The 24,860-nt window shown below is 41.8% G+C and overlaps 1 protein-coding gene across 1 annotated transcript in view; it reads right to left on the bottom strand.

The window, feature by feature from the left end:
- Nucleotides 1–501: 501 nt before the first annotated feature.
- The window catches only part of LOC146695050 (uncharacterized), a 54,940-nt gene continuing 30,581 nt past the window's right edge, over nt 502–24,860 (bottom strand). Inside the window, exon 2 of the mRNA XM_085478505.1 lies at nt 502–551. Within this exon, the coding sequence (XP_085334631.1) occupies nt 502–551 (50 nt within the window). The remainder of the gene's footprint in view (nt 552–24,860) is intronic.

The following is a 24,860-nucleotide window of genomic DNA, read 5'->3' as shown; positions in this document are numbered from 1 at the left end:
ACATTCCTTTAACAGACTTGAAGCAAACGAACCGTCTCCTCTAATTGGAATACCGGGCGCAGCGTGACATCATAACATCAGCTGTAAGCCTCTGCAGGGGGACCACCTCGGGAAAATGCGATGTGTAATGACAGATGTGCTGCTACAGCAGACTGGAGCAAGTTACTAAAAAACAATAGACAAAGGTCAAACCTACAGTGTGCAGGAGGTAGATATAATGAGAAACCATAGAACGGATTTCAAACATTCACCAGCAAAAAGAGTCTTCATCATAGCCTCTGCCTGTTATGTTTCTTCTAGGTTTGATTAAAGCACCGAAGAATGCGATGCAGTGTAGCAGCCCTTCAGTGTGGCATGTAAACCTGTAACAGACATGGATGAATACTGATCTTCACCAGTGGCAGAAATCCCAGTCCGGGAGCAGCCTCCAAAAACGAAGTGGCCTGTGGGCCAGTTGGTATTCAGCTGCCATATTTCAGCCAAATCCGTTTGGGTTGTTCTTTAGAACAAGTCGTTTTCAGGCAGCCGGATGCTGGAGCTGACTCTGGCATCTATATACACACAGGAGAGAGTGTGGGTTTACAATTACAGTCACAGCAATATGTTTGTGCCGAGCTTATTTGCACTTCCACACAGCTTCCCTCATTCCGTCCAATGCATCCCTGCCTGCTGGATGAGCCCCCTCATCTATAAGTCTCACACCAGCTCCCCGTTTGGGTATACAGCAGGCAGAAGAACACAAATCACGCACGGCGTACAGCCAAAATACACTTATAGAAACACATTTAGTTAATTCATGCTGCTCCGGTCACAGGTGGAGCTAAAAATTCCAATAAATTTCAACATGAACAATTTTACAGTTAAAATGAAGGAAATTTTTTGCCTTCAGTCTTATTTCTATTTGATTTCTGTTCAGTTGGTGCAGTAAAACACTTCACTGCACCTGTATTACTTAGTTAACCACTTCATTATTATTCATGACTTTATTACTACTCATGTTCTACTTTCTCCCTTTCTTTTTATTATGTTTTAGAAGAGTGCTGTGTAAGACAACGTGTAAAAATAACATTTGAGCTATAGATGGTATTTCTTTCATCATAAAATTCTGAAGGCTGCATATTTAAATCTTCATTTAAGAGCTCTGACAGCTGTATGTGTTTCCAAAAGGAACCATAAATTTACCATTAGGCTGTTTCTCCTAATGAAAGGAAGCTTCCTCTGCCTGAGTCCAGCAACACTATAAAAAACAACAACAAAAACACACCCTGGTAGGCTGCAAAACCAACATCACTGAAGACACATACGCCAGACACCATTTGGGAGTTAGCCAAGAGGCACCATTGTCCTTTCTTTCCTTTCATCCTGCCAGCAAAGGGACGATCTCATCCTCAGTCGGTCTCATTTAAATCACCAAGCACACCCCCAGGAAGACACCACGGTAGAGGCTGATGAGTGCAAGAAACGATGCTACGCTGCAGTTGTAGGTGAAGTCGGTAGCGGAGAGTTTGTTAGAGTCGTTTAACCCGCTGGCACAGACTAAACTAAATATTCATTAATTCACGTACAACACCAATCAACTGTCAGGTGTTACACGGTCACTGGACAACAGACAGCAGAACTCGCTCTGGGAGAGATGTCAGCAGATTTGGAGCAGCTGTATAAAAGCTGTGTCAAAATGAACTGCTGCTGCAGCACGTAGCCACACTGCACGTCAACCTGCAAGGTGCAAGCGCTGCTAAGATCATCAGCATTTGGCAAACTGATCTGACATCATCTGTGTGTTAAACAGCACAAAGTGACCGAGCTCAAGCACATTTACAAATTTATGGGATTATTTAAGAAACAGATGTTTTCAAATGCTCATAAACACACACGCTCTTTCTAAAGACAATGTCTAACTTCTGCCTTCAGAGCGTGCTTAATATTTAGTGTTTTCTGAGTGCTTTTAGACTCTTCAGCAAGTAAATTAATAAAGGCATCCTTAGTCTGTGAGTGATGGCCTACTAACAAGCTGTCAAAGACCTCAAAAGAGCTGCACAAGTGGGTAATTTATGGCTGTACATGAATAGAGAGGATTTCCTGGATTCTAGGAGGTTAAGCCAGGATGCTGAGAATCACCACTGACCATCAACAACACATTGGAAAGCAGGTTCCAGCACTCCATTGGCCTACAGCATCCAGGCTGCATGTCTCGAGGGCGTAATTAAGGAATATTAACTACAAAACCACAAGCTCTTCATCTTTCTTGCAGACTGTAGCTCGTCTACAGTGGGTGCTATACTACAGAGAGTGTTGAGACAGGTACATCTGTGTAACTAACCGTCACATTTAGCCTGTGGAGTCTCGGCTGCGTGTCTCAGGAGGGCAATTAAGGAAAATTTACAGCTAGTGCTACATAACACATTTTTCTTCTTGCCCTCGTCAGAACGCTGTTACCACCTCACCTGGAGCTGTAGTGAATATACCGACATTTGCCCGCCTGTGACATTTTCCACAGCAGTTTGGCAGCGTTTAGAGGAAGCTGTCGGTGTAGGAAACAGGGAGGTTTCCATAAGACACGTAACCAGTACATGTTTTCTTCAGTGGAAGTAACAAATACTCTGTCCCCTGCATGCTCAAACATTACAGAGATGTTCCGCTTTCTTAATAAGGCAGGAAACTGGGGCACGCATGAAGAAGGCCTCGAGTTATTTACAACTTTGTCACCCTGAATCAAGTCTCTCTTGCACCTTTAGAGGACACTACGTTAGGAAAGAGGGTGCAAATGAACTCTGGCAGGAAATAGTCATGACTGTAGACACAGACAGATGCATTAAATTCTCAGATGCTGGTCTAAATTATGCACGGTTTGACTGAACCTGGAAGATGTCCATAAAATAAGATGGATTTTTTAAATAAACAGATGGTACTTTTTAAAAAAATGTAATCAATATGACAAAAACACCATTTTGTGCTGTCACCCTCCTCATAGCCGGAGACTTATATGGTAAAGCCAGATTTTGGGTGTTCAGGACATACAAAGCAGGCATATGAGCAGCGAAGAAGAATAATGCCAAGAGTTGGAGAAGTCGTACTGGACGCTTTCATACTTTATTGATATATAAAATATATTTTTGTTGGTATTCATGATAAAGATGTCAAGCTGGCAGCAACTTTCTGAATGAAAAAGAAACCCAAAGCATTGAGTAAGACAAATCTACAACTCACATCCTGATCTGAAGTTTAATTTACGTTGAGCTTTGACTAAACAAACAAACAAACAAACAAACAATCTCGTCCTTTTGGAGCCAGCACCAGTCACGCCTGTTGTCTTTCAGGATGAGCCTAATGTCACTGGAAAGGAGGCAAACATGTAAACCGACAACCAAAGCAGCGTGTGTGATGCTCGCTGTCTAGTTAATTTAACAGTTGGGACATTGTTCCATTTTTGCTTCGTCATCTTCACAGGTGTATGGAGCTAAGCAGGAGAAACCTCACTGGCTGGTGGGTAGCTCTAGCTCACAGAAGTGAAAGATTCATGAAGAAACCGGAACATGCACGATTTTCTGTCTGGACATCGAAAACTGCGAAAAATGCAAAAACTGCATTTGGGAGGCCTCTCAGACATGGTGATGCATCAGGTACTATTACATGTATAAAGCTTATTTTCTAATAGTCGTCTAATTGTCTGGGACAGGTTGCCACTGGCTGCAGGTACAAAGTAACTGTCCCGAGCAAAAGAAGGAAAATTTGATAAATATGTGTCTAAATTATAAACCATTAGTATTTGCATAGCACTTTACTAGTCCCTAAGGACCCCAAAGCGCTTCACACTACATTCAGTCATCCACACACTGGTGATGGCAGCTACATTGTAGCCACAGCTGCCCTGGGGCGCACTGACAGAGGCGAGGCTGCCGGACACTGGCGCCACCAGGGCCTCTGACCACCACCAGTAGGCAACGGGTGAAGTGTCTTGCCCAAGGACACAACGACTGAGACTGTCGGAGCCGGGGCTCGAACCGCCAACCTTCCGATTACAAGGCGAACTCCCAACTCTTGAGCCACGGTCGCCCCTGGTGTTTACCTGTGGACGATTTAGCTTTTTGTTCACTTTTTCATGTGAACGTATCTATTTCTGCGTCAAGAAATATTGACCCAGGTATCCGCCGGCTACACCTGAAGATCCAGAAAATTAACCAGGAAGCCTAAGAGCAGCTGGCCAACAGCTCCCAGATTTCCCTCAAGTTGACTTCAGATGAAAATTGAGTTTAATTGCGAGTGTTTCATGTCTGGAACATTTGTGCACTAAGCCGTACCATCATCGTAATTGTAGAGCCAAAAGATGTACGAGGTCAGGCCAGTTCCTCCGTACTTTCTGTGTTTGACTGGAGTCGTACACAATAAGCACAGAGCTCTGTCTGGGACAGGCTTTTTCCCCATCAACAGCAACATAACAAGTTGTTATCAGCTTGAGTAATGCAATCTTCAATTCACCGGCACTGAAGCAATGATAGGTGCGATTACCGTCTCCATCCTAGCCGGTATTTTGCTTCAGAGCTCTTTCTGCAAAGCTCTCCATCTTTTTTTCCGCCATTATCAAACTGGAGAAACTTCAATAGTGTAATTAGTGCAAATACATCTTTTTCAGCAAATCTGCCATCATTTTCTTTGCTTCCCCCACAACCAACTTTAAAACTTAATTTCAAAACTTTAACAATTTACTATGATTATCAAAACTTGAGCAGCTGAGAACAAAAATAAAACGACGAGCTGTTAAGCACATTACACCGCTGCTCTAAAATGAATTATGTGGTAACAGCTGCAAATACATGCACAATTTTCCTCCACTCATAAGAAAAAGTGGCAGCAGCTATAGTTGAATTTTTTACCCTTTTACCCAAAAAAATGTGAAAACATTGTTCCCATGTTACAGGGGTCGCCTGTACTAATAAAGCTTTAGAGAAGAATTACAGCTCCCCTTAGCAGGTAATAGTTTAAAGTCACTGTTTATCACACAGAGCACTGAGACATTTAACAGCTACAGAACTGTGCAAAAGTTTTAGCGGGAATCAAACTTGCACCTCCTGCTCCAAAGGTGTGTCGTCACGACACCATCCAGCTGATATGAAGGTACATTTAGGTACACTTGCACACATTTTTGAAGGAACTCGGCTGGTAGGTTGTTCCAAACATCCCAGAAAACTAAGCATCTTCTGTGGATGTAGGCTTCCTCACATCCTTCGGTCTCTTCATGTAGTCCCAGACACACTCCATGATGTTGAGATCAGGCCTCTGTGGGGGCCGTACCATCACTTCCAGTACTTCTTGTACATTTGGGGCTAATAAACAATCCTTTAGATATCTGAAAGCTTTCTTTGTTTACAGCATTTTTTCCACACCTGCCTAAAACTTTTGCACAGTCCTGTAAGTACAAATATTGTATATTCACTGTGAATGTGTGTTCGAGAGAGAGAGGGAGAATATATCGCTTCATCAAATTGCATTTAACTTTTTTTTAATATAGTGAAAATGACAACAGTGATCCCAAGGTGCTTTAGACTGCAGGGTTACAGAGTTACAGAGAAAATCCCAACAATCAGGAGACCCGCCAACCAGTAAAACTCCATTTTGACCCATTTTAATTTCACATACTGTCGGAACCACGACTAAACCAGCAGTCTGAGAGTGAAGTCCTCTGTTTGGGTGATACTATGAGGTCTTTAAGATAATTGATTATTCAGGAAGATTTGAAATTAAATTCAGGATCAGCAGCGAGTCGGTGCAGAGAAGCCAACTCTCTCCCTTTACATCCCTAAATGATGATCAGTCCTATTCTTTCCTGACACAGCCCTCGTCAGTTATCCAGGTCTGGTACTAGAAAAACACTCATTTGTGTTTCTATATATTATATGTTGTATTATTTTATTATAATTATTAAATCAGAGTATTTACAAGCCAGATGGGACATTCTATCACTCCAGGAAAATAGAGATCTCACAAACGCATCGTTTTCTGATGGCTGGTTTGCTTTGCTTGTTTTGTAAGCAGAGAATGAGCATTATGGATCACAGATTAATCAACAGCAACAAAATCTGGCAAAAATACCAGAAAGGAGAAGGAAAAAAAAATAACACCTTTTCTACTTGAACTCAAAAATCACCTCTTAAGGACAGTGAGATTAATGTGACAGCAAAAAATAAACAGAGCACATATTTCTCCACGACGGGGTGTTTTTGTTGCAGGGAGCCTCGGCTCACAGTTCACCTACTGATGTTTTCCAAAGGGATTTATTCATTTCCGGATCTTAAATCCCTGACTATCTCCTTTTTGGTTCCATGGAGCATAAATATTAAAATCAGCCCACTAATGCGTCCTGAAAGAAATTATCTAGGCAAGGTTGTCCCCTTGTTTGTCATGGAGCCTGAAACTATACGGAATTCAAAGGGAGTCGGTGCCGTCAGTGCAGATGAGGCAAGAAGACTGCCAGACGATAGATGCAGGGTTACTTTTGGTTTATATCCTGTTTTTCTTTTCTTCACCTTTTGATTTTTCCTCAAGCATATTTTCAGACTCAGAGGCATCCCGGGACAAAGACAGCACTCTTGATAGGACACACATCAGACCTCTGTGACCACTCATCAGAGTCACCCAGCTTTAAAGTTAAGCCCTGCTCAGGGTTATCTGCACAATGTTTCAAATCAAATGTTATGCTTGTTAACATCTTTAAAACAAAGAAAACTTTATACCTTTTCTAGAGCAGAACAAATGCACTTCAAACACAAAAACATCCTCTTCTAAGAATAAACATTAACAGCAAGCAACAGAGAAATCAAAGCCTCTTTAATGACCCCAATCCTACCCACATATTTAATCTACATGGACGACTGACTGAAGAATGATCTGCTCTCAAACACAATCGCAACAGCAAAATAATAATAGAAAAACTCATTTCTTCCTAAGGCATTAATAGTTATGGAATTAATGTCATCAAAGTAAATAGACTATTATTATAAAAACAATCTAAACTTATCTTTAATACATTGTTCAGACATGCCTAAAAAACACCACCTAAGAGGCGCCCAGGACAAACCTGTTCTGAATCTCCTCTGTTGGCTCCTTTCGGTGTGGGGCTATAGCAGCCCGACCCCGAGTCTACCCCAAAAAACTCAGTTCCTCACCCTATTTCTAATGTGATCCCAGACATCATTTGGGGAAAGCTTATTTCTGCTGCTTGTATCTGCAATCTTCTCATTTTGGCCACTACCCAGTCTATGCTTGTGAGTAAGAAAGGTGATTAAATATATAATCACTGGAGATTGGCCCACATGATCCTACATCGATCTGGTAAAAGTCCCGTCCTTCCCTACGAGGTTAACTTTATTAATAACACATTTCTAAATATTCAGCTGAATGAAACTTCCAAATCTTTCAGTATATTTTTGGAGAGTCTCACAGGAGGCAAACTCAACTAAATAGGACTCGGGTGAAAACAGAGAGTGATATCAATATAAAAAAAGCTTGCGTTATTTCACAGCCCTGTGATCTCAAGTAATTTGTCTGAGACCCCAGAGACAATTTCTCTCTGATCCACAAAAATTTCACTCTGTTTGAGTGTTAATGTCTCTCTCAGAGAAAGAGAGAGAAAAACACAACTATGCCCGAGTCTTTAACCAAGCCGTGGAGAGGGAATTCAGCGCTCTGAATCCAGGCAGATGAAGCAAAAATGCAACAGAAGGTGCAAAGGATGTGACAAATGTGCCCACGCTAAGACTGTCAATCAACAGCTAATAACTGTAAACTTAATTATGATTATTTGCACTAAATCCAGCATTTAAGACACATGGTGATATTCCATAATGCATCGCCTTCAACTTCAAAGATCTTCAGAATGGCACGCAGCACTGCGTCTGTCGCATTTCAGAGACGCCTTTATATTTACCTAAGAGGGAAACAACAGTGTATCGCACAGCTCGAGCATTTCATATTCACTCAATCATGTGGGATCATCGTCAGCACACTGTTCTCACTATGATCCTATTATGTACTTATATTACAACATTTTTCTCTTTAAGTACATTTAGTGTGGCATTTAGGATGCACGCAGGACACATCTTTGCTGTTACCAGTGCATGCATGATTCTGCTCTACTTCCCTGAGAAACATATCTTGTTAAAACGTTGAGTAGAAAAATGTTATTTTCATTAAAACTGTCATCTTGTCACGTTACCCAATGTTTACAAGTTCAAGCTGTAGAGTTAAAGGCATGGCTGCAACTGTAACTGAGCTGAGTTTCACACATATTTTTTTTTGGCTAAATCCACACACAAATTCTTTTTACACATACAAATCCTGATTTACAAGTACAAAATATTTATGACCACAATTTAAGCCCATAAAAGACGGCGGTGGGTTTGAAAACGATTTGCCGGGAGTCCGGTGTTCTCACAGGCTCTAATGAGCCTTGCCCCCGGCTAGCTATCGAGCTAGTGGGTAACAGACGCCTCCGAAAATGTCGGAGCGCTTTTGAAAATATGTGGTGTCTTGATAAACTGAGCAGATATTTGAGGTTTACACAGCTACATTCTCTCCTGAAAATATGTTAAACTTTATTTTGTGACCCAGAAAGAATAATAAGAGTAATATTAAAACTAACTAGCTGCCGCCATTGTTGACAACTGTGCTGGGCCGCGCTATGAATTCTGGGACAGAGCTACTTCTTCTTCGGGGTTTAATGGCAGCTGGCATCCTTGTACATGCAGTGCTGCCGTCTTCTGTTTCAGTCCGTTATTACACTCTTAAATCCAACTGCTTATTCCTGCGTCTTTTGTGATCTTACAAAGCTTCAAACGACGCATCCACTATTAAATTAATCGTCGACGTATTGTCGACGTAATCGTGACTAGTCGACTAATCGTGGCAGCCCTCATTTTGGCCACATAATCCAATTCTAGTACCTCAAATACAACAAGACAATACATAAATAAATGAAATCTTTTTGGCAGCAAACAGCAAACGAGACAGACTTTGTGTGTGGTCCTGTTTCTTGAAACACAATTCTGGGGAAGAAGTCACAATGCCATTATCCAGCTAATCCCAAATGACCACTCTTCCATCAGACACACCCAGGCCTCTGAAAAGGCAGCACAGGTTTGGGGGAATCTGTAAAATACCACGACTGGTGCAACCTGAGTGGGATCATGCCACAGGGATAAAGGAGACAGGCTGGAGAAAGGATGCCAGAGCAATGAGCTTTGATCTTTGTTTCCTCTTTATTTTATATTTGCACCTGTTTTCTTTAATGGTGGTTACACCTGTGCGGACTGAACCATTTGTGATAAGCAGGGGGGTGCAGGAAAGACTGAGAACCTCCTGTATTTGGTACAGACATCTATTTCAAATCACAGTTCACAGTCATATAAAACTAAGGTCTTATCTCAAAATTATTTCTCACTATTTCTTAATTAAAGGTCACATTAAACATTTCTATCTATAGAGCTCTTGAATAGCTCAGCTTCTCATCTCTGTGGATTTGAATTCATTCTGGAAGTGATTAACATCTTTACCTGATGAAATGATGTTGGTCATTTCTTCTGCCCAACAGTTTGACCTTTCAAACAACAACAACAACAACAACAACAAGGCTTTAAAAGCAGGAGTGACTTTATAACGAGTGTAAGAAGCCCAGTGTAACAAAACCTTGGATTAGTTTGAACAGTGAATCATGCAAAGCTACTCTAGCGGAGTCCAAGAATACAACTATGGAGCTGTAAATTGGCAGAATATTTCCACTGAGTACACATTACAGCGTTCTCTGGCTGAGCCTGATAGCACGTAGGCAGGACGGTCTCCTATAAAGAAAGTAGGAAGTGCAACAGGCGAGACAAACACGAGCACGGACTCAGCTGATGTTTAGTGTTTCGCTCTTTGGCTCGGCTGTCGTGTGGGTGGTACTTAAAGCGATAACTGATTATTTCTTGGAACGGCAACTGTTGATCTGCTTTCAGTTCCTCAGCATCTATGGCTCTCGTGTGTCTCGTTGGAATTAAAAGAGCATCATGTAATCTGACCTCTGTCAGCCTGCTGAATGCCAGAAACGTCAGCTGCCGGTGCAGAAAACAGAGTTTTTGGCACTGATAAACACAGCTGTCAGCCACGCTGAGCTCAGTTCATGATGCTGGACACTAAATCTGTATTCATTTGACACTTTATATAAGCCGCGACATTTCGCTACTTTAAAACGTCACATAAAAGGACTGAGAATCAGTTGAAGATAAACTAAACTAGGACTGCAAAGTCAAAAATCACAAAAATTACCTTTAAAGACACTATAATTTTGGTGAATGTTAATTTTCAGGAGCACATTTTTCATATTTATCAGTGTCACTCAAATCAAAAGACAATCAAAGTCAAAGCGTAATCAGCACAGAAAAGTTTTAAAGTTAACCCAGAGCGGATTGGAGGAGAGAGAGGATTAGTCTGCGGCACGATGGAGTCACAACAGCCTGATGAAGAGGGATGGATGATGTATGCGATAAACGTGCGCACAGATTGAAAACAGAGTTTGTCAGGCTTGATTGATACGTTTCTCATTCGAAGGGGCAAATTAAAGAGTCACAAAGACAAGATCTGAATGATAAAATGAGTTTACGTTGAAAACAAAAAAATAAATCACGTCCTCGCCCAACAAAAGCTCAGTTAGAAACAGAAACACGTTTTAATATTTTAATATTAATTAGTTTAATATTAATATTAAACTAATGAATGTTGTTGAAATGTGAAAAGGCTTTGAGTGGTTCATTAGCATGCATTAATGCATTCCATTTAAAGCCTGGAAGGAAATCTGAACGTCTGTCCCATCATCAGGGCTCCGGTAGATCTGATCCAGTCTTCTTCTTTCAGCTGCTCCATTCAGGCGTCGCCACCACAGATCACCTGCCTCCATCTCACCCTCCTCTGTCATACCAACCATCCTTCGCTACATCTGTGAATCCTCTCTGTTCTCTTCCTCATTTCTTTCTGCATATTCTGCATATATATATATTATTTTATCTATTGCTTAGATGCAGTCTTAAGGCATGAAATACACCTTTTCCCTCTACAGCCATGATGTTTTTAAAAGGTTTAAGAGCAACAAAAGAACAAATATAAGAACATCATTCAAATGATAAAGCGCACGTACTAAACGTAAGATTTACACGGTCTGTTACTATTTTAGGACTTATGCAAATATAAAATAGCTCTAAACATCACTGCACAGTAATGTGGTCCTTAACATCTTCCAGCAGTGGTAATGCCCAGAGCGGTCTGCAGCTGAAGTTCCTGTGGTGATGTCACGGTCACATGACCCCTCTGGTGATTAGTGTGTCCTCATTAACTTTGTGCTTTTACTCTTTTTTCCCTCATTTTACACTCAAGTTCTACTTAAACATGACTATGAAAAGCTCCTTTTAATATTTTACTGGTAGAGAAAATGGATGGATGTATACTTAGAAGTGAATTATCTTTACATTTATTAACTTGCCTGACAGCACCAAGAAGGTCACTAATGGAGAGAAATGTGCAACAATATTAAATTATTACATAAGACAATAGCAGGAGGGTGGAAAAAGAAAAGCCCTACTTTTCCTTTAGCATTTGGCTTCTGTGAAACTTTTTAAACAGATTTACACGAATAACGACTTTGACTTACTTCTGCTTTATTGTTATTTTTATCTATATTAAGTTGTTATCTATAAACGAGGTCCTGCTGATGTTTCACATTAAAAGCATTCCAGGAAAGAGCCAACATACTCTTTGAAATGGAGCGATTTAATGAGACATTTGAATAGAGGATGAACGCTTTCTTTCGTTGCACTGATGCATTAAAGCAAAAGCAAAATGTTTAATTAAGTTTGATTAAATTTGGTGACCGTTGATGGGATCGTGCATAATGATGGGCCAACCTTGGACTGAGGCCTGGCAACTTGAGTTAGGCCCAGAGGATCGGAAGGTGTCCGAGCACGCTGATGTGAAGGGGAATAATCTACACTTTGTGACAGAACTTTACATCTCTCTCTCTCTATATATATATATATATATATATATACATGCATGCAGCCCCATGCACAGATCACCCTGTGTGTGGGGCTGCATGGCGTCAAAGCGTTAGCTCGGTTAGCTCGGTTAGCTCGGTTAGCTCGTCAACACGTTAGCGCCGTCCAGCCCCGTGCACGGAGCAATCCATACTAACTCGCTAATGGAGATTTGCCACGTTAATGCGGTAATGGCGTTAACATATAAAAACACCCAGCACGCCCCTGCGGGCGGTTTATCCTTCAAGCTCGGGTCCTCTACCAGAGGCCTGGGAGCTTGAGGGTCCTGCGCAGTATCTTAGCTGTTCCCAGGACTGCGCTCTTCTGGACAGAGATCTCCGATGTTATTCCCGGGATCTGCTGGAGCCACTCGCCTAGCTTGGGAGTCACCGCACCTAGTGCTCCGATTACCACGGGGACCACCGTTACCTTCACCCTCCACATCCTCTCGAGCTCTTCTCTGAGCCCTTGGTATTTCTCCAGCTTCTCGTGTTCCTTCTTCCTGATATTGCTGTCATTCGGAACCGCTACATCGATCACTACGGCCGTCTTCTTCTGTTTGTCTACCACCACTATGTCCGGTTGGTTAGCCACCACCATTTTGTCCGTCTGTATCTGGAAGTCCCACAGGATCTTAGCTCGGTCATTCTCCACCACCCTTGGGGGCATCTCCCATTTTGACCTCGGGACTTCTAGGTTATACTCAGCACAGATGTTCCTGTACACTATGCCGGCCACTTGGTTATGGCGTTCCATGTATGCCTTGCCTGCTAGCATCTTGCACCCTGCTGTTATGTGCTGGATTGTCTCTGGGGCATCTTTACACAGCCTGCACCTGGGGTCTTGCCTGGTGTGATAGACCCCAGCCTCTATGGATCTTGTACTCAGAGCTTGTTCTTGTGCTGCCATGATTAGTGCCTCTGTGCTGTCTTTCAGTCCAGCTTTGTCCAGCCACTGGTAGGATTTCTGGATATCAGCCACCTCCTCTATCTGCCGGTGGTACATACCGTGCAGGGGCCTGTCCTTCCATGATGGTTCCTCGTCTCCCTCCTCTTTCTTGGGTTTCTGCTGCCTGAGGTATTCACTGAGCACTCGGTCAGTTGGGGCCATCTTCCCAATGTATTCTTGGATGTTCGTTGTCTCATCCTGGACTGTGGTGCTGACACTCACCAGTCCCCGGCCCCCTTCCTTCCGCTTAGCGTACAGCCTCAGGGTGCTGGACTTGGGGTGAAACCCTCCATGCATGGTCAGGAGCTTTCTTGTCTTTATGTCAGTGGCTTCTATCTCCTCCTTTGGCCAGCCTATTACCCCAGCAGGGTACCTGATCACGGGCAGGGCGTATGTGTTGATGGCCCGGATCTTGTTCTTACCATTCAGCTGACTCCTCAGGACTTGCCTGACCCTCTGCAGGTACTTGGTGGTTGCAGCCTTTCTAGCGGCCTCTTCATGGTTCCCATTTGCCTGCGGGATCCCCAGGTACTTGTAACTGTCCTCTATGTCTGCAATGTTGCCTTCTGGTAGTTCAATCCCCTCAGTTCTGACTACCTTCCCTCTCTTTGTTACCATCCGACTACACTTCTCCAGTCCGAACGACATTCCAATGTCATTGCTGTATAGCCTGGTAGTGTGGATCAGTGAATCGATGTCTCGTTCACTCTTGGCATACAGCTTGATGTCATCCATGTACAGGAGGTGGCTGACAACTGCTCCGTTCCGTAGTCGGTATCCGTAGCCAGTCTTGTTAATGATCTCACTGAGGGGGTTCAGGCCTATGCAGAACAGCAGTGGGGACAGAGCATCTCCTTGGTAGATCCCGCACTTGATGGTAACTTGTGCTATGGGCTTGGAGTTGGCCTCTAGTGTTGTACGCCACATCCCCATTGAGTTCCTGATGAAGGCTCTTAGGGTCCCATTGATCTTGTACAATTCTAGGCATTCCAGTATCCAGCTGTGGGGCATTGAGTCATAGGCCTTCTTGTAATCAATCCAGGCAGTGCACAGGTTGGTCAGTCTGGTCTTGCAGTCTCGGCTGATTGTTCTGTCTACCAGTAGCTGGTGTTTTGCACCTCTGGTATTCTTGCCAATTCCTTTCTGTGTCCCGCTCATGTATTGACCCATGTGCCTGTTCATCTTAGCCGATATGATGCCTGACAGGAGCTTCCATGTAGTACTGAGGCAGGTTATTGGTCGGTAGTTGGAGGGGACCGGTCCCTTCTTGGGGTCCTTGGGGATCAGGACCGTCCGGCCTTCAGTTAGCCATTCCGGGTGTCTCTCGTTAACTAGCAGCTGGTTCATTTGTGCTGCCAGACGCTCGTGGAGTGCAGTCAGCTTCTTCAGCCAGTAGGCGTGAACCATGTCGGGCCCTGGTGCTGTCCAACTCTTCATACTGGAGACCCTTTCTTGGATATCTGCCACTGTGATGGTTACTGGACCCTGTTCAGGGAGGTCGCTGTGGTCTGCCCTCAGATTCTCTAGCCACTGAGCATTGCCGTTATGGGTTGCATCCTTCTCCCATATGCTCTTCCAGTATTGCTCCGTCTCCAGCCTTGGTGGTGCTGTTCTCTTATTGTTCCCTTGCCACTGAGAGTACACCTTTGCTGGTTCTGTGGAGAACAGCTGGTTTATTCTCCTGCCTTCTATCTCTCTGGTGTACCTCCTCAAGCGGCTGGCCAAGGCTGTGAGTCTTTGCTTGGCAGTTTCCAAGGCCTCAGGTATGGACAGCTTGCTGTATTTCTTAGGCACCTTATTTGTCGCACCTTTCTGCAACTCTGTTAGTTATATATATATATATATATATGTATGTTTTCCACTTGACTTGTTTTCCACTTGTCAGTAATCTTTCTTGCTGTGGAATGATGGACTTGAATATGTTTTGAAATGGCCTTATAACCCTGTTCAGAGTGAGGGACAGCAACAACTGCTTCGCTGGGATCATTGCTTCCCTTCTTGGCATTTTGTTAACACACACCTGAATGCTCCAGACCAACAACTAGCCACGACTCGTCTGTTTATAAAGCTGTGCTTACAATCGGTGAATTAAGAGCATCTGATTATTAGCACTTGGCTGTTGCTTACATGCTTCATTTTTATGGAGGCAGTGAGGGTGTGTGTCATATGTCCTGTGAAAACTTTCTTTTTCACACTCCTGTATATGATGAAAAGATAGTTTTCATCAATAGCGATTGAAGCTCCACAATTTCTTACTAAAAGATGACAAAAACAAACAGGTGGATATTGAATCACAGTAATAAATTTTCACAGAAACACTAATACAACATTGTGTGGAGTTCCCTGTGGTCAGATTAAAGCTGCGAATTCACAGATGCAATGTAATTTGCATCCAATTATCCAGGTGCTAATTAACAGCAATGACAGCTCACTGCCAGCTCCATTCAGGTAAAAGTTCACCAGAAAATCATTATTTATAGCTGTGCTGTTTTTCTCACCGCGGCTCATTTGACGTCAGTTAATGTGAATCTCACACACATCTCATTGTTCACTTAATCACACCGGGCTGCTCACAGAGAACTCCGAGTCACGACGAGCAGATGGATGACAAATTAAAGGAAAAACCCGAGTCGCTGACCCCTATGAGGGGGTGCGGTGTTTCTGACATCCTCGTGGCGTGGCTTGGATCCAGTTGTCCCAAATCAGTACAGAACTGTTCAGAGTTATCATTGTGATCCTTTATGTAAAATTTCTAACCAGATGGCGGTGGTCTCTTTCAGGGGGACAGTGCCAATCCTTTGGGGGCATGTGGGCTCATGAGCAAGAAAAGGATATGAATCATATGCTCAGGCAAAAATCGCATATCGTCAACTGTAATCTTCATTATTTAACATTATTCATTACCTTGTATCATTTTGTATATAATTCAAATTCAAATTAAAAGGCAGTGGTGGTTAGCCTGGGCTCGTGGGTGACCTTAAAGTTCCCAATGCACGGCCTACAGTCTGCCATCTGCCACTACAAGATTCCTGCAGTGGCAGATGGGGATAACAAAAGGCACTGTGGCAGCGGACTTAATGTCTCTGGAGACCCGCATGGCAGCCACATGGAGCACAACCAAAACCCAAACTGAAAAACCAACATCAACCAAAAGCCCGTGGAATCTACAGGCAAGAGTAGTGGATGATAGGACGCGAGAGGCAATGTGTCTCTGCAAAAAGAAAGCTTCATTAGCTGATTTAAACCCAGGAAAACTAATAATAATGTAGAACACAAAACATGGAGGATCGGGAAGCAAACTGAGGGCTACAGCACCAGACAGACCTGATTATTTTTGAAATTTAGTTCTACTACCACGAGAACAAAATGAGGAATATCTGTTAGAAGAATGGATTTCATTTCTATGTCTTCTATATTCTGATTTTGTGCATGTCTGGTCTGACGTCTACAGGAATCACACGACTCTTACTATTAGAGGGTTCTAGTGATATACACAGTTTTACAGACCAGTGCTGGACATGTCGCTGTCACCTCAGAGTGACGTCAAAAATATGTGGAGCTGGCTGCAAATTGGGCTGCTGCTGTTCTTGTTTCTGATGTGCTGGTGGTCCTTTGGCTTTGTGCCTACTGCATAGACGGCAGAGGTCACAGGAGAACATCTCTGTAGCAGAGGTGGGACCAAGTCATTGTTTTGCAAGTCTCAAGTAAGTCTCAAGTCTTTATCCTCAAGTCTCAAGTCAAGTCTCAAGTAATGTCAGGCAAGTCAGAGTCGAGTCTCAAGTCACTGGTGTAAAAGTCCGAGTCAAGTCACAAGTCTGAAACTTTGAATTTCAAGTCCTTTCGAGTCTTTAAAAAAAAACGAAAAAAAGCATGTTGCAGTTATATGCTAAATGTAAATATTAGACCATGTAATTTTTTAATCTGTGTTTTTCTCAACACATGACAAAATAGTGAACTTAGAAAATATACACAAATTGTGAAATTGCACCTCTTTAAAATGCAGCTCAATTAAACCTAGCTCCAAGAATAATTTTCACCGACAGTTCTGAGATAAGCTGCATGTTATTCTTGGATGCGGTTGTAGGACCGGCTTTGAAATCGCATGACAAAAATATCATACATAAATAAATGATTTTTTTTTTTTAAAATATCATTTAAAAAAAAAAACTGTATCACCAACGTAGCCTTGAAAACATTTGCTAGTTAGATGAAGTCAGCTATCTCATCTTAGCATATTTATATGCATATTTATAATCATACGGTTCTTGGAGTGAGTGCATACACTCATGAAGTTTAGTAACTTCAGGTCACTGCAACAAGCCCAGGTACAGTTTACCGACGGATGGGTGCAGGACCTTGAAATGCACCGTGTAGAACGAAAGACCATCGTACGTATCATAAGTTTACCAGTCTCACAAATCGTCGTCATAAATACACATTCCTTAACCGTTTATTAATAGGACCTTTGAGCTCAACGGTAATTAATTAGTAGTGGAAATAATTTCTGGTAGCATCACAGAAATGTAGCAGTGACAATAATACTGTATGCTGTAATCGTACTGGACAATTAGTGATACAAAAAACCTGTTTTATCCTGTGAATAAACGTATATGTTTTTGTCAATGTACCATAATAACAGAAGCGAAACGCAATATTGTGTCAGGACAATTCACTATTTATGCACAATAAATAAAGGAGCATAGCGCGACAATTTCTGTTCAGCGCCAGACTTGCTTGTAACCTATATCACCAATTATGTTAAGAAAAATGACGCATTAACTACAACAGCAGACTGACCTTTGTGGAAATGCTTGGAGCAGACTAACCTGTGAGCTGGAGTGTTCTAGGACGTTATATTTGATCTTTGAATGGCTGCAATCCAGGCCACCCGTTGCGTCTTTGTCACTTCGGAAACATGGCTCGAACAATTTCTCTTCAACGACGTAATCCGATAACAACCGATCTCTTTACCCGTCGGCTTCCCGTGGCTGTCATGCGACCGGCTATTGCAGTTAATAATACAACAGCTTCTTGACATTTTTGTGTTTCTTTTTATCGCTGTATAACTGATTTTAATTGAAAGCCTGCGTGCGCTAGTACCTCTTGCCACGAGTTCCCAGAATCCTTTGCGGTTCTACCCGTGAATGACGTCACATTTTCAATCTCTATATAATATGCATGTTAAATTTTATATTTGGGGTAAAATATCAAGTCTTTTCAAGTAAACCGGTTCAAGTCCAATTCAAGTCCCAAGTCATTGGTGTAAAAGTCCAAGTCAAGTCACAAGTCTTAGAACATTTTTTCAAGTCAAGTCTAAAGTCATAAAATTAATGACTCGAGTCTGACTCGAGTCCAAGTCATGTGACTCGAGTCCACACCTCTGCTCTGTAGTGAAAGGTGCTGCAGCACTACTGGTAGCTCCTCTTCAAGTTGAAGAGGGTTAACAATGGAAACAACAATGGAAGGATGTCCTGTTTCTGCCTTCACCTCACTTTATCCATATTTCGTATTCTTGTGTCCACTGAGGCTTCAAGTGGATTTCTCTAAAACTAAATGGTCAAAATATGCTTTGTAAGAACACATTTTGACCATAACATAACATAAGAACTTACTGGCTAATTTTGCCAAATATTACACACATAACTTATAAGATAAGAACTGAAGGAGTAAATCTATGGCGTTATTTTTGTGCCACTACAGGCATCTAAGAAAACGTCAGAGCACTTTTGCAAATATGTGATGTCTTGATGAATCGAGCAGATATTTGAAGTTTACACAGCACCATTCTCTCGCTCAAAATGCAACACATGCACCTGCAATTTGTTTTTACGTGCGCTCGGAATAGTGGCACAAATAACGCCATATAATTCTGGCTTTTGCTTCAAGTCAGATCTTTATTGTCTTACTTCAGTGTGACACTGTGTCAAGTCTTGAGTTTGTGCATTGACTCATGTGAATTCTGACTGCATCTCAGGCCCACAATGAAATTTTTAATCACATCCTAAACTTTTGTTGCAGTGGTGCTAATGCATTCGTGTGTGTAGGAGCAACTGATGCTCATCAATTCAGCTGTACACGCGGCCCTCTGTGTGCATACAAACTAGGTTGCCCATGGGCAAAATGTCTTAGCCTCATAAATATGGATTTTAAAGAGCGACCCAGTTAAGGTCCATAAGCAGAGGACTGCTGCTGCCACAGAAGCTGATAAAGTTGCTTCTGTTTCTGTTGAAAAACAGAAATGATACAATGAGAATCATTAGAATTAGACAATGAATGTAAATATTTAAATATATAGCAACTGTGTAATAACATATTTTTTCCATTAAACAACGAAACTGCATTAATAACTATTTGCAGATGGACCAGTCACACACCCAAACCACTGAAAATCTGATGTTCTGAAAACTTCTGAAAAAGGAAGGTTTTAAACTTGCAGTCTTTCTCATGGCCAGCAGGGGCAGTACAAAAAACAAAAAAAAAAGAAAGTAATTCTGTGGTTGCAAAAAAGAAAAAGACATTGCTTGGCTGCATGATCCCAGTAAACACTTTCCCAATTAGTTTATGGATTCTTTTGTTTCAAGCTTCACTGAAAACAAAAGCACATTCACTTTTAAATAAAGTTTTTGTCCAAATTAGTGTCCAGCAGAATAAAAACGTAGCAAACCTTGCGATTGCATTTTCTGAGCATCTCTGCCACCAGGTGGCGATAGCAGTGGTCACAAAAAGACTTCTGTTCCCATAGACGTCTTTGAGAAAACCGCTTTGTACCTTGACTGGTGTCGACACTGAGTTTGTGCAAAGTTCGACTCAAGCCTTCAAAATACAGCTTCAGACCCAGTGGGTGACATCACGGTGGCCACATCCATCTAATAATGTCTATGCTCCCGCCCCCGATCGCCAGAATTCTCCTTAGTTACAGAAGCAAAATGTCACGCTCCTTTTTGTGTCTTCTCTTTCCTCTCCCGGCCGAGCATTATTACTATTATCAGGTGTTTCCTGAGGTCTCTTCCTGTAAAATAAGAGCTTCCTATTGTTGAGTTCTCTCTCCAACGTTGTCAGGTCTAAAGGTTTGAATTGTAAATGAGCTTTAACTTCCATAAGCAGCCCAGATTAGACTGTGTTGGTGAATGATAAAGTAGTTGTGACATATGAAATCGTAGCTATTTAGGCCTTTTTAATGAAGCGGTAAAAAATGGAAGGAAATAGACATCACAGTCAAGCACTGTCAGTTTCCAAACGCTGCCATTATTAGGTTGGCTGTAGGTCAGGAGGCTGCACAGGGCATCTAGTGGTTCGATCCCTGACTCTCCCAGTCTGCATGCCAACTATCCTTGGGTAAGATGCTGACCACAATTTGCTCTCTGATGCATCCATCAGAGTGTGAATGTTAGGTTAGAAGAAAGTGAATGTGGCATCTTGTATAAAGTGCTACATAAGAATCAGGCTGTTTACCATTACTTTATTCCCACATGATAACAATTGATAACATTTTAATCAAAGACATCTTGTATGTGGCAGAAGGGCGCTTGAGTTGATCTAAATGATTTCTTTCCACATGAACAAAATGATCAGAGAGAATGAAGAGATGCTGGTAAAAGTTCTGGAGGTATTCCACAGGGTCTCACTTCATTCACTGCAGCTAAATTTAAACTGCAGTTCTGAGAAACAATGCACAAAAGGTCCAAGCTGTGACATTTTGCTCTCCTGCAAATCTCTGCAAGTGTTCGTGGATCACCCAGCGACTGCAGCTCCACGACCAACAGCAGTGAACAAACATGATAATAGAAAATTTAATTCCTCTTCATATTGAGCTTTCAAAGAATTGAAAGTGTAATATCCCCGGAAGAGAAAAACAAGAGCACCACAAGGGGGAACAGATTGGTAATTACCACTACTGTCATGCCAAGCCATTAGGACCCACACTTTAGACACCAGCACTCGTCTGCAGAACAGAATATAAAACAACAGTCATTATGTTTGGAACACAGAGTCAAATTTGATTTAGTCTGCTTTAATTTTCTCCATTAAACCTCCCAAAATGAGGAGGATTTTGCTTTTATAGCTCGGCTTTGGGTCATGAAATGAGATTTTAACCACTAACTACTTTGGTTACTCATTAGCACAAAGACAAGGGACGTCTCCAGAGAGGCATTACTGCTCTTAGCGTTAAACCCCAAGTGCGTGTTAGCCACATTTGTTTTACTTTAAGGAGGTCATATGTACTTTTACTAACTTTATGTTTAATTCCAGGAAAGTACGCTGAAAAAAAATCTCTGGGGTTGTCTCATAATATCGCACATCACATCTATAGCATAAGAAACACCTCCTGGAGAATACACCTTTAACAAATTGAAATTAGGCACATTAAAATGCTCCATTTGCAAGTTTTACATGCTTGTTCATGCTGGTGTTAACAGCTGCACTGACTAGCTGAGATGCAGAGAGAAACTCTCAAAGTGGTTAAAAGTCAGAATATTATTGTGATCCCTGAAGGATTTAAATGAACAAACTGAGAACAGAGAAGCCCAGAAGTACTCCATATATTAAACAAAGTGAAAAGAAGTCGTTTTAATTTATAAAAGTGTCTTTCAAAGCATTCAAAGCTCTCATCAGCACTGACAATGGTTAAAACATATTGCATAAAACAACAGCTCGCTATTGCTCTGCAGAGGCTTGCCTGTGTGCCTTGGGAGTCTGTGTCAATCATGCATTATTATTGCATCTGCAAAAAAAGTAATGATTTCAGCTTTCATTTAGTATATTCATGCTTTGTAGGCACTGATTTCCTAAAACGGGGGCAAATTCTATTCCCTCAAAAAATGCAAATGTAATGATATAAAAACCTAATGTCAAAGGCCCTGGCTGCTGACGTAGAGGATAACAAGAGCTGAATTTGTGGGAGAAGGTGTATCGCTTTCTTGTGTGGAGCGAAACACAACTACAACCACCACAGCTGACGACCCACACCAGAAGAAAAGAGAGGAAAAACAACAATCAGTGGAAACTCAAGGATGGAGGACGTCGATAGCCCTCAGCCCCTCGTTTGTCAGGAGAAGTTTGTCCTAACATGGTGGGGAAAAGAGCTTAAGAGGCTCTTGGAAGCCAATCATGTCTTCTGATGAAAATTTGGCTTACTTCACAAGAGTGCTGGATTTAAACCAGTCATTCTTTGGACAGTATGAAAGTGCCGATAAATGAGCTGAGATATGTTCCGACATATCTGAAAATGCCAAAAACTCGAGGCATTTTTCATGCCTCGAGTTTTTGGCATGAAAAATGAAATAAAGCAAAATCAAGATAACAGCACGCAAAGCTTTGGGTAGGATAAAATTGCAAACATTCAGGTCAGTGTAATCCAGTGTGTGTCAAACAAAGGTTTTGCAGAAAAAGTGAGCTGTGAAACAAAACACACAATCTAAAGTGTTTTTAAAAAGCAGCAGCGATTCAGGACAAACAGATGGCAACAAATCTGAGAGAGAGACAAGACTGTAAATACTCAGGGAAAGTTAGAACTAATGAGAATGTTCCAGGCAATTTAAAAAGGATTGGAAATAGGCCAGGAAGGATTGAGCCACTCCTCTGCATGATCACAAATGTGCTGTGCATTTAACACAACCAGAAAGATGTTTGGGCTGCCATGAATGAGTTTTCCAGGTTTGTCAGATCCATTACAGGTGCTGCTACTCGTAAAGTTTTGGTCTTGTATATCTTTGACTATTTGCTTTGTAGTTCAGGGTCATGCACAGATTTCTAACAAAATTTAATAGAAACATAGAAGCCCAAAGAATATTAGAATTTTCTAAAGTATGTCTGAAATATTTGAGGCTGTGAGTTGTTCACGTATTAGGGTAACGCCTTCTGTGGAGTGAAGGACATAAAGAGAAGTGATTGATGCAATGAGTGGGTGATTTAAATGCTGCCAGGCGTGATTAGTGTATAAACTTGTAGCTTGCTGTTATCAAATCATGTCACAGTGTGATTTAGCCTTTGAGGAAATTACAAAGCTTGAATGAACTATTTGCACAGAATTAGCCAGTGATTTACAATATTTTGCAGATCGTAGAAAATGTATGTGAGTCCATGCGTTAGTGTTTTAGGAGTTCCTTTAGGCCCACTTCGACCCAGGGCTTTCACACAGAGATTAAAACCAGTCATTATTTCCTCTTCCTTCCAGGTGTAAATCCCATCTTGCCAGCGAAAGAAAATGAAACACCTGCTCAGTGAATTCATTTGCTGCTTTGGGAATGTCACAAATGTCTTGAGGCACCCATTGACTTTGACCCTGTCTGAATAAGATTGAAGTCACCTTCACTGTGTGGGCAAAGTTTTAGTGGCTCTGAGAAAATAACACAAAACTGTTGATACACACTGTATAGATTTAATCACACATTTTGTCTTAGAGGATGAATCCTCTAAGACAACCTCTAAGAGCTGATCCATTTTCTTAAGGTTTCATGAGTCAGTACTGTATTTCTGTCATGGAAACAGACCCCTGGGTTTGAAAAACAAAGTAAAAAAAAAACCTGCTGTTCCTCTAATAGCCACTGGAGGCTGTCTTCAAGAGTTAGCCAAATCCCATCCATGTCTATGTTACATCTACGTTCGACCTTCAAGCAGAAATTACAGCTTAAATTAGTCGTTTGGGTAGTTAGACAGGAACGTGGCCACTCTGACTGTTAGCTGTCATGACACAGGAAGCTGATATGACTTTGCCAGGCTGAACTGGATCTCTCAACAATTTCGTAATTTTTGGTGTTTTTTTTTTAAACGAAACCATTTGTCAAATAACATGATTTATTGAGAGATTTAGTTCATTTCAGATGTTTGTATTTCATTTCTTATCAGTGTTGTACCTATTTATGTAGCTGTACCTGGCAGTGTTGGGGAGTAACGGAATACATGTACCGCCGTTACGTATTTAGAATACAAAATATGAGTAACTGTATTCCGTTACAGTTACCGTTTAAAAAGGTGGTATTCAGAATACAGTTACTTTGTTGAAATAAATGGATTACACTGCGGTACTTTCCTGTTTCATATTGTCGCGGGTCAGGACTGTTTGGGTTTGGTTTGACAGCTACGTTCTGTTGTTCCAGGCGGCAGCGTTACGGTTGCCATGGTTACTGGGCGACGCTCTCTCTCTCTCTGCGACTGTGTGTTTCCTGGGTGAGAGAGCGCCTTTTCGTTGTTGTTGTTGTTGTGCTAAGCTAACAGGCAGAATGCTACAAGCATAGCTCTAAAGAATGTAGCATCATGGGCAGTGTAGTCCGTGTTGCAGGAAGAATGGACTGCCATACACGTTATGGGTCTGTGAGCGAGGAGGGAGAAAAAGGGGAGTGGAAAGGTACGAGTTGTCATCGAGCAAAAACGGGAGCTGGAAGCATCTAAATATAATAATAACCACTGCAGCCAAGAAGAGTGCCTGACGAGCCCAGTTGTAAGTAAGCTATTAAGACTCGACTGTACACTGTGTTCGTGTTTTCCTCCGAAAACCATAAGTTCCGTTGGAGCAGCCTTTCAACGCCTCTCTCTGTCTGTCGCAAGAAAAGTTGACCCACACAACAAAGTAAAGCTATTTTTCGGCTACAAGCCGTATTAGTCAGAGGTCCCTTTACTACAGTTCGGAGTCGTGGACCTTCAGTAATAGTAATAAATCACACAGCAATAGTACATTCACGTTGTTGTAAAAAGCATGATAATATATTAAGTAATCCAAAGTATTCAGAATACGTTACTGTCATTGAGTAACGTAACGGAATACGTTACAGAATACATTTTGGGGCATGTATTCTGTATTCTGTAATGGAATACATTTTAAAAGTAACCTTCCCAACACTGGTACCTGGTAAATTATCACTG

Source organism: Copadichromis virginalis, linkage group LG13, assembly GCF_057382275.1.
Source record: "Copadichromis virginalis isolate Kocher_CV1m ecotype Utaka linkage group LG13, C_Virginalis_male_GT1.1, whole genome shotgun sequence".
NCBI classification, from domain to species: Eukaryota; Metazoa; Chordata; class Actinopteri; order Cichliformes; family Cichlidae; genus Copadichromis; species Copadichromis virginalis.
Note: the sequence above shows the minus strand (reverse complement) of the source record. Positions and strands in the feature narration are given on the sequence as shown.